At 42.2% G+C, this 10,930-nt stretch overlaps 1 protein-coding gene across 1 annotated transcript; it reads left to right on the forward strand.

Annotated features, from left to right (window-relative positions):
• Positions 1-592: 592 nt before the first annotated feature.
• LOC112282643 (transcription elongation factor SPT6-like) lies at positions 593-10,051 on the forward strand. Its single transcript, XM_024520549.3, has 18 exons — positions 593-1,053; positions 1,305-1,392; positions 1,602-1,767; positions 1,942-2,071; positions 2,252-2,579; positions 2,948-3,145; positions 3,299-3,403; positions 3,710-4,078; positions 4,370-4,492; positions 4,706-5,220; positions 5,547-5,820; positions 6,091-6,232; positions 6,440-6,621; positions 6,966-7,253; positions 7,503-8,023; positions 8,292-8,487; positions 8,724-8,933; positions 9,031-10,051. The coding sequence occupies exons 1-18, from the start codon at positions 878-880 to the stop codon at positions 9,880-9,882; spliced, it is 4,863 nt and encodes a 1,620-aa protein (XP_024376317.1). The 5' UTR covers positions 593-877; the 3' UTR covers positions 9,883-10,051.
• Positions 10,052-10,930: the final 879 nt, after the last annotated feature.

The raw sequence follows: 10,930 nt of genomic DNA on the forward strand, positions 1-10,930 counted from the left end.
GAAAGTAAACATAATGAACAAAATTCACAATTAATCAAGACGGTGATTGATGAAATAAGTTATGTGACTCGTTGAGTGTACATATATATTAAAATTTTATTTGGTGAAAGGTATTAAAAAGAACTGTGACATTAATTAGTGTAAATAACCTAGTTACAGTGATGTTCAATAAATGAACCCATTAACTATTTTCAAAATTTGAATGTTACTAATGTATCAACATGAAATAAGCTCTAGGCAAACATTGACACTTGTTTAAAGGAGATTTGTGCTTCGGTAACGTGCAATTATCCAGTCTACGATGGCGTTTCAGCAATAAGATTGCAGCTGTTAGAGAAAAGGTGGAGTTTAAATCGGTCCTCAGACAGACAGACAGACACACGGAAAACTCAATAAATAGGAAACACGTGAATTAGTAATCGAAATGAGAGAGAGAGGCCTAATTCTGGAGGTTAGAGAATGGATGAATGATCTCGTTCGTCATGCCGGGGGCCGGGGTAGTGGAGGGGGTTGGAAGGTTAGGGCCCGGCCCGGGCTGGCCCCTTGAGGGGGGTTTGTGTTCTCGCCGTTCCTCGCATTACCTGACCCGATTGCGCAAGTACCTTCCCAACCTAGCTAGGTTTTTCGAGCTTCACCCCGTTTGCGCAATATCGTTGCTGCTGTAGTCCGGCATGCTTCCCCGCTCAGGATTCCACACTCTTGTGCCGCTCTCCCTCCTCGCCGAAGAATCCTAATTAGCGGTGGTCGGAATTGTGTCGTTTCTGTCTAATGGAGCAGATATTCCATTCATGAGTTTGGCGTGATATCACAGCTACACAGGAGTGCGCTTGCACGGATTCCGCATCGAGGATTCTAGTCGATTGTAAAGGCATCTAACATGGCTGACTCCGGGGACGAAGATGAGGAGGAGTACGAGGAGGAGGGTCAGGATGAATACGAGAAAGATGGATTTATTGTTGATGAAGAAGAGGAGGAGGAAGAGGAGCCTGAAGAAGAACCACAGGAGAGTAGCGACGAGGACTCGAAAGCCAAGAAAAAAAAGCGCAAGAAAAGGTTCAAATGTTTGCGTTTCCTAAGTATCACGTATCGTCGTAACGTGGCATGTTTTGGAAATCCCAAGCCGTTGGCGGAGAAGTTTATCCTGCGCATAATTGAGTTATCATATGTCCGTTTGGTGCATATGTCTGGGAGGATCTGAGATTATGTCATATTATGTAGGTTAAAGTGTCTGTTGCTCGATGTGCGAGCATCATCCCATTTAGCGTGAAGCTGGTTCTTACGTGTTTAATTATTAATCTTCACAGAGGAGAAGAGACATATGAGCTCGACGAAGATGATTACGATCTGTTGCAAGAAGCAAACGTTACTGGCTTTCATCGACCTCCCAAAGCAGTACGTTCCATTTTCTCCTAATGCACATTGCATTGGCTTGCAAAAGATGCTTAGTTTCCTAAATACCTGAATATGTTTCGCCGATTAGGATGGTTGCTATACGAATCTGGGAACAATATCTTAAGTATTTGACTTATTTCGCTTGAACTCCACGTTCTATGTGCCCTCGTGCCTTGTGTATGTACTTTGATACTCTACTCCTTCTGTAGGATGGAAAGACGAAATTTAAACGGCTCAAGAAGGGTGGAATTGGTGGAGAAAAAGGGTCTGGTGGCATTGGATTGTCAGACGACGACGAAGAGGAAGATGGAGGTGGTAGGAGAGGTCGCACAGCAGAGGAGGAGCTTAAGAGGTCTTTGTTTGGAGAAGACGATGGTACGTTGAGCTACGAAGAACTACTTTTGGTGCCGAGTAATATTTAGAATTTAGTTTTGGAAACTCTCATGGTCATGTTCTTCTCTTTGTATATTATCTTAAAACCTAATTGTCGAGTTCAGAGATATTCATTACCTTTTCTCAGCCAGGAGGTGTGGGGTCATTTTGTGGCAGGGGCTGCAGCGGAGGACGTGGTTGAAGAGGAAGAACTGGACGATGAAGAGGAAGTCGACGAAGATGAGATGGCTGATTTCATTGTGGACGAAGAAGAAGAAGAAGTTGACGAGCATGGAGAGCCTTCCAAGTAATGTTCATTGCATAGCTTTTTCATTTCCATGTCTACACTGGTTTCTGTGGGATTTTGTACGTTGTATCACATGATTGATGCGGCTTTAAGCTTCGTTCATGCTGCGAAAATTTCATGTGTGCATGTTTAGTTTGCACTTTTATTTCGTGTTTCTGTATTAATTTTTTTAGTATACAGACACAGGAAGAAGAAAAAAAAGGTGAAGAGAAAAGACTTCAGGCAAGCTCCAGGAATAAATTCAATAGCCCTGCAAGAGGCTCAGGAAATTTTCGGAGATGTAACTTCATTGTTGGAGGAGAGAAGAAGACGCGAAAGGGATACATTAGCTGGTGTAGATGACGAGGATAGAGTTGATGACGACGACGACGACGGGTATGGCCGGAGCCGAAAGCCGCCAAGTCAGAAACTGTTGGAGAAACAGTTTGAACCAAGTTTGCTGGAAGAAAAGTTCTTAACAGAAAGGGACGATCGTTTACGAGAGACAGATGTGCCTGAAAGACTTCAGGTAGGTTACTACGTTCATCTCTCTCTCTCTCTCTCTCTCTCTCTCTCTCTCTCTCTCTCGCTCTCTCTCTCGCTCTCTCTCTCTCTCTCTCTCTCTCTCGCTCTCTCTCTCGCTCTCTCTCTCTCTCTCTCTCTCTCGCTCTCTCTCTCGCTCTCTCTCTCTCTGTGTGTATATACATACATATACATACATACGTGTGTGTGTGTGTGTGGACATGTACATGTGTATAAAATTTTAAATACATATGTTTAAAATATAACTCGAAGGACTCTGGGAATTTTATTTGGTCACGTGTTTTTCCACGCTTACTATCTCCTCATGGTGTTGTGCAACAGCTTCTAGGCTTACTATTTTGATTTGGACTGCAGATTCTGGAAGAGGCAGTTGGTGCCTTGCCTACTTCGGACTCGGCAATAAGACAGGCTGCTGAATGGATTTATGATAGAGCATTTGGCCACCTTGCAGTGCCAGTTCGCCCTGAATTTCGGCACCTTTCCAGGGATAGAGATCTTATTTCGAGGCAAATTGCTAACGTCTTGCATCTAATACATGATGATAAATTTGAGGTATGTTTTAGTTTATACCAACAGTTTTCCTTCACATGCATTGATACTTTAGGAACTCTTATATTGATGATCGTAGAAGCAGGAGATGGCGTAGGAGAAGATGGCTAATCAAGGGTTGCTAAGATAGCTCTTGGATTTATGTTCGTGGAACAGATTCCGTTTATTGCAATGTATCGGCGAGAAGAGTGCTTTGATCTTCTGAAAGAGGCTTCGGATGATTATGAAGACGAAGAAAGGCCATTAGTTCGTACTTATGCGGTATGTTTTCTTCCCCTACTCAGTTAATTGATTCTTCGTTAGTGGCCTATATGCTATATTCTATGTAGTTCAATCCATTAACCTTTTCAGGGTTTAATTTCTATTGAGTAGATTGGGTTGAGTTGGGTTTTTGTGCTGGAAGTTCACAACCTCTAGTTAATGAAAATTGATATGTAGTATTTTGCATTTCCAATTTAAATTGCAATCTTTTAATTTCAAGAAAGGTTGATGCTGATAACGTCCGTAATTTTCCTGTTAACATGTGATAACATACGACATTGAGGCTGATAAAATGCATTGTTGCAGGCACTCTGGGCAGTTCAACAATGGGACAAGAAGTGGCTACTACTGCAGCGCCGGAAGACGGCACTTCAAGCTGCTTATGAGAAGCGCATTCCTTCAGATATTAGAGACGACCCGGAAAAAGACGAGCTTGTTGATAAAATTCTTCGTGCACTGGCAGATGCCCAGGCAGACCAAGCTGTTGATGATTGTGATGCCAAGTTCAATCTACACTTTCCCCCTGATGAAGTTGAGATTGTGGACGGTGGGTTCAAGCGTCCAAAGAGACGGTCCCTCTACAGTATTTGCCGTAAAGGTGGTCTAGGTGTTGTTGCGAAGGAATTTGGATTGGCCCCTGACCTGTTTGGAGAGAATCTGCAGGCTACTTACAAGGTGACACTTTGTTTCTCTGGAGTTCGGGTTGCATGGATAAAATGTTGACTTTCTCCATCTTTTCTTGCTTCTGTTGGCGTATAAGGAGTTGTGATGAATGTGTTACTAGGTTCTAGATCTCAAGGAGCTTGGTGAAGAACTTCAGAAGTTTCTGTCTGTCTTGTTTATAAGAAATTCATTCTTAGAACTGTCGGAGACAATTAAGGAAAGTTTTATGTGTCCTGCATGTGAGAATATCTCAGCATGCCTCAACTAGAAGCTTTTTCTAATCGTATTATCATTGGAATTCAGAGGCATGATGTCGAAGACAAGCCTATTTCTCCAGAAGAGCTTGCTGCCAGGTTTTGTTCAACGAATAGACCGGCAAATGAGTTTTGGGACGTTCGATCTGTATTGCGGGGTGCTAGACACATGGTAAAGCCCCTTAACTTTGGTAGTTTAAGTATATTACCCAAACTTTTACGACATTAAGTTCAGTTATTTTGGACGTATACGTGCATTCTAGAATCTTGCATTCTCTGTGAAGGTTCCATCAGTTGGTTGGCAGATTGTCCCTGCATTATTTTGTAGCTGCAACGTATTCCATTACGTTTTCACATAGAATACTTTCTTCTATGAGTGGTGCAGGTAGCTGTTGAAATCAGTACAGAGCCTGCAGTGCGTGAGTATGTTCGGGGTATCTATGCTGAGAGGGCTGTGGTCAGCACACGACCTACTCCAGATGGGAACGATGCGATTGACTCGTTCCATCAGTACGCTGGTGTGAAATGGCTATTGAACAAGCCAATTGGTGCTTTCGATGATGCCCAGTGGTTGCTAATTGAGAAAGCTGCGGAAGAGAAGCTTCTTACGGTCACAGTTAGCTTACCAAAAGAGCCTATTGCGACTCTGATGCAAGACTGTGAGACCTTATATTTGAGTGATGGTGTGAGCCTTACAGCGCAGCAGTGGAATGAACACAGAAAGCAGATTTTGCATGATGCTGTGGTGACGCTTTTGCTTCCAGCCATGGAGAAAGAGGCTCGCATGGTACTAACAACAAGGGCAAAGCAGTGGCTGTCAGCACAGTGTGGTTTGCAGCTATGGAGTAAAGTTTCCATTGCTCCATATGTTCCTCCAAAGGCTGGTGATCAAGATGAAAGGTCTGTTGAATTTCTCGGTTTCTGTACTCTTGTCCTCTTCCGTCTTTATTCTATCAGTCTTATATGCTAGTCATTTGATTCTTGTACATAAATTGGTGTCGCTTGGGTTGGCTCTACAAATGACACAGTCAAATATTTGTGGTTCCCTCATAAGACTCTTAATTAGTTGATAACTTGCGGACCCTGAACCATTCATTACCTTTCATTTTCATCTATTTTTTAGTTTGTTTTATTTTTATTTTTATTTTCACTTGAATAAAGAATAGAAAAGAAAAGTAGGCATCATTTCAGAAGAGACTGATTTGCGTGACGGGAATTGATTCCAGGATTGATGATGGTCCTGCGCTGCGGGTGCTATCATGTTGTTGGGGCCCAGGCAACCCAGCGACTACTTTTGTAATGCTAGATGCAGCTGGGGAGGTTATGAACGTTTTGCATACTGGGTATCTGAACATGAGGGCTACGAGTGCCGAACAAAAGAAGAGGAAGGAAAACGACCAAGATCGCCTGCTTCAGTTCATGCGAGAATACCAACCCCATGTTGTTGTCTTGGGTGCTGCAAATTTGCAGTGTCGTCATTTAAGCCAGGACATTTTTGAAGTAAGGATGCTCTGTGTACAGTTGCAAATTGTAGAGCTATCTTGGTTTCTGCTGCTCCAAACACGTAGAAAATGTACTCGAGAGGTAGACTGCAATCTTCATTTTTATTGATGAAGTAATTGCACTTAGTAAAAACCCTTACAATGCGTTGTAGAATTGAATTGGAGAAGTGAATTGGGAGTGGGGATGGAGATATATGCGTCACCAAATCACTTATTGATTCATTACAGAATATTAACTTACATTCTGTTAACTTTATACATCTTCCAGGTGATTTTTAAGGTGGTTGAGGAGCATCCCCGGGATTTAGCAGAAGGGCTGGATATGATTAAGGTGGTGTTTGGAGATGAGACCATTCCTTCTCTGTACGAGAATTCAAGAGTTTCTCAAGAGCAGCTTCCTGGGCAGCCTGGTATGCGTTTTGACTTGCTTCTGTGTAGATTTTTAACGCTCATACTTGTCAATCTTTTTATTTAATGATATTTGTGGTTTTATGGTTGATGGTTTTAGATTGAGCACGTTGGCGTGTTTTAGCAATATTGAGGATGAGCATTTGAACTGGTACAACTTCATCTTGTTTTTGCCACCATGGTAACCCTACAAAGTCATGAAATTGCAGGCATAGTGAGACGAGCAGTTGCCTTGGGCCGGTTTTTGCAAAACCCTGTGACCATGGTTGCTTCTCTATGCGGCCCAACAAAGGAAATTCTCTCATTAAGATTGCACCCTATGCAAAATTCCTTGACAAATGAGGAGTTATATGAAGCTGTTGAACGTGTTATGGTTACTGTGGTGAACCAGGCATGGTTGCTCTCACTGTTCATTGTGATTTGGTTCCTTTTCGTTGATTGATACTTGCTGTGTGCCTAGTATATCAGCTATCATTGTTTTTCTACACCTGAATCATCAACTGTGGTTTCTTGATTTTATTGTATTACGACCATGCCTTAGGGATACATGAGAGAGTATACATCCTCGAATTTGATTGTATGTGCATCCTCTCTTTAAGTGGAGTGGGTTTGAATGTCCAGTACTGATTTATTATACGCTCGCCAATCTGGTGCATTAGCCGCTCACAATTATTGCAACTATACGTCGACTTCTTTACTCAAAACATGTTTTGTACCCGTCTGTAATGTATTCAGGTTGGCATCGACATCAATTTGGCAGCCTCACATGATTGGATTTTTGGCCCTCTTCAATTCGTTGCAGGTCTTGGCCCTCGCAAAGCTGGGGCCATTCAGAGAGCCATCCAAAGTGCTGGGCGTGTAGGGACGCGCAAAGATCTCTATTCAAGTATACGGGTTATGGACAGAAAGGTTTTCATAAACTCTGCAGGTTTCATCCGAGTTCGAGGCAGTGGGCAAGCAGCTTCGGGGATGCAGCATTTAGACCCACTTGATGATACTCGTATTCATCCTGAATCATATCAGGTATGTCTTTAATCATTCCAAATGACCAAGTTTTGTCTTGAATCCAGCATGTTGTATTTCTTTTGTGCTCAATCTTATATTATTGCTAAGCCTGTGTATGGGATCCTTGGTTCTTTTACAATTCACGTCACCTGTACTATGGAACAGTATATTTATTCCTTGACGTCTACATTCTTATTGTGTTTATTCCTTCTTTAGAACTATTTTCGGATACTGATATGCTCACTGTAATCGTTTTGAATGAATCAGATTGCGAAGAACATGGCAGAGGCTGCTTTTAAAGAAGAGGCCATACAAAATGATGAAGAGGTTGATGAGGATATGCTGGAAATGGCTGTGGAGCACGTTATGACAAATCCTGTTGTCTTAGACACCATGGATGTAGAGGAATATGCTCGTAGTACACAAGGTCGTGGACAAGGTCGAAAGATTCCTACACTCAGGCTGATCAAATCAGAGCTTCAACACGGATTTCGGGACTGGCGCAAGCCATATGCGGAGCCATCTGAAGAGGAGAAGTTCTATATGTTGAGTGGAGAAACTGAAGAAACTTTGTCCTGTGGTCGCATTGTGAATGCGACTGTGAGGAATGTGCAACAGAACCGAGTCATGTGTGTCTTGGAATCTGGGTTACTAGCGTTCATACAGAAAGAGGATCTTTCTGATGATCGTGATGTGGAACCCAGTGACAAAGTCTCAGAAGGCAGTATTGTGACTTGTCGGGTAAAAGAAGTGAAGTTAGCCAAATTTTTAGTGGATTTGACCTGCAAGTAAGTGGTGTCTGAAGCCCTTTGTTGAGGTCTTTGTAAACGTTGTTGAGGGCCAATTCTAGTTTCGTAAGGTGAATTTGTCAGAGGTACTGCTCTAATTAGGTCTGTAATCGTTAGATTGTGCGATTTTTGACATTTTCATATTGCATTCAGGTTTAGTACAATCTGACGTATTTTAGTCTTCTTCAGGTTCGCACTGCCAACAAGGTACAACCAATCTTCCTTGGAAGGATCTGTGATTCACTTTCTATTTTTCTGATTTTTGCAGAGGGAGTGATCTCAGAGCGGAACATTGGCGCCCCAGGGTGCAACCTGATCCGTACTATCAACCCGACACCACATTCTTACAAAGGGAACAGGACAAGGTTCGCAAGAAGAAAGAAGAGGAGAAAAAGAAGGCCTTCAAGCCTCGCATGATTGTTCACCCATATTTTCAGAACGTCTCTATTGATGATGCGATGAAGGTTGTTCTTATAACCATAATCGAACACTTCAATTCAATGTGTAACTGCCGGTCTTGTTCATGGATGGATTCTAACACTTCTACAAGAATTTACGTTCATGTTCTTAAGTTTTCGGTGCGTGTGTGTTTTTTTTATTTTTGGCTGTAGGAAGAAATTTGAGTAAGCTATGTTCTTTCACCTACGTGATTTAGTTCATATTTCATTGTAAGAAGATTGAACATCCGGAAATTTTGCAGGCACTGGCTGAGAAGGACATTGGTGATTTTATTATTCGTCCCAGTAGCAGGGGTCCAACCCATCTGTCTATGACATTGAAAATCCATGATGGTGTGTTCACACATATAGATATTGCTGAGGGAGGCAAGGAGAGTCGCGATCTTACAAGCTTTCTGAGTCTCGGCAAGACACTTACTATTGGAGAAGAATCTTACGAAGATCTTGATGAGGTTTGCGACTTCACTTCCTCTTGCGACCTTTTCAGATGATACTCATTTGAAGTGCACATCCATCTTACTCTGATTCCAATTTTTTTTTGTGCCACAGGTAATTGCCAGATATGTTGAACCTTTAGTTGGATATCTGCGTGAGATGCTGCGGTATCGAAAGTATAAACAAGGGACCAAGAATGAAATTGATGATCTACTACGTGCTGAAAGAGCGGCAAATCCCAAGCGTATTCCATATTATTTCTCTGTAGCCCACGAGCATCCTGGGGCCTTCATGCTTTCCTATATACGGGCTGTAAATCCTCACCACGAGTACATATCACTATCTGCTAAGGGTTTTCGTTATCGGAAGCATAATTTCGAGAACATTGATAAGCTTGTTGCTTACTTCCAAAAACATTTTAACGATCCTCTACCAGAAGCTCCCAGAAGAGCAGTTGCTGCTATGGTTGCTCCTCGAAGCCCTAGTAGCTATAGTGTAGGTAGTTATGGATATAGTGCAGGCTCTAGGAGGCCTTCTGAGTCGGGTGCCTCTGGCTTTGATTCAAGAAACAGTCAGTGGGGAGATTCCAGGGCTGGCGGTGGAGGCTGGGGCAGCAGTTCAGGGTGGGGTAGTCGTGGGAATTCTGGATGGGACAAGGCAGTTGTTCGTCCAAGTGGAGACAATAGGGGGAGTACAAGTAACTGGGGCCCTGAACCTTCTCCTAGGAATAATTGGGATAAGAATGGAGGGGCCGGGAGGAGTGCTTGGGACAATTCTCAACCCGGCGCCCCATCTCAATGGGACAATGTGACCAATTCGGAAGGTGGCGCAGCAGGGGATGGATGGGCTGCTGTTCCTGGTGCTACTCCAACATCTGGATCTGGATGGGATGCTGTTCCAGGAGCTACCCCAACATCTGGATCTGGATGGATGCCAGGTGGCCACGCTGGACCACGGGGATTTTAAACTGGGCTATGTATAGACCGCGAATTTTGCTTAGATGAAGCCAGAAACGTAATTTTCTATGTTTCATGTTCCATATCATTGGAAAAGTGGAGTGCTGGTGCTCTCCACGACACAAATGTCCATCTTTCGGAAGATAATCTATATTTCGGTGGAACTGCATTGATTTACATACCAGATTTCTTGATTTGCTCTGCTTTTGCGGCATTGTCAACTGTTCTTTCGTTGTTGTCCACTCTTGCGGGGCGCTGTGTTGCAAAAACAAAATCTTCGAGCAAATGTGGCGACTTCCACTGAGTTGCCGATATAATAATCCTAAGGTGATTCGAGCAGTGACCTGACCCAGTATTAGCAAGGCTCCACGCTCATGTACGGGATGGAAAATCTGAGGCAATCTGTGCAACTTTAGTAATGTCTTGATAAGCTAATAATAAAGGAGAAAAATTGGATAAGCATGTGGACAGGTTTACCAGAACGTTTATTATTTACAAGCAAGCCTCATTGACAATCACTGGTTCAACTCAATGATATAAGTGTATGTCGGTATATATATTGAGTGTATATATGGTTCTCATGTTTAGTAGAATTCTTAGAAGGTTTATTGATAAGATAGATTTAATTGTATTGAATACTATCTTGTATTTGTGGAAACACTTCAGTAATATGTATGTAGTTTGAAAGTTCTTATAGAAGCAACTTTATAGATTTTGGTAAACATGTGTACATATGTATGTTAATGTTGATTTTTCTGTTATCAAGAGTGGCATGTAAAAGCTATGATGATTAAAATCCTCATTTTGTGTTATCTATAACAATAATAATTAGTAAAATTTGCACTGAGAATTATCAGTTCAAAACTTTAAGATGGAGATTTTATTTACACTTGACATGAAGGGTCAAGAAACAAAAAGAAGGTGATTTACTTCTTTGTCATATTTACTCTTCAAAAAGTTGTAAAAATTGCAATTATTTTTGGGCTTGTAGCATACCTCCCATGCTTGTAATATGGATGGATGAGGTTTTGGCTTTGCCTAAGCTTTCATTGTTTCCC

The sequence above is a fragment of the Physcomitrium patens genome, chromosome 5, assembly GCF_059467195.1.
Source record: "Physcomitrium patens ecotype Gransden chromosome 5, ASM5946719v1, whole genome shotgun sequence".
NCBI classification, from domain to species: domain Eukaryota; kingdom Viridiplantae; phylum Streptophyta; class Bryopsida; order Funariales; family Funariaceae; genus Physcomitrium; species Physcomitrium patens.

Coding starts and splice junctions, on each gene's coding strand:
- LOC112282643 (XM_024520549.3), top strand. CDS start 878: ATGGCTGACTCCGGGGACGAAGATGAGGAGGAGTACGAGGAGGAGGGT. Junction 1,393..1,601: donor TTCATCGACCTCCCAAAGCA/GTACGTTCCATT, acceptor CTCCTTCTGTAG/GATGGAAAGACGAAATTTAA. Junction 6,622..6,965: donor TGGTTACTGTGGTGAACCAG/GCATGGTTGCTC, acceptor TAATGTATTCAG/GTTGGCATCGACATCAATTT.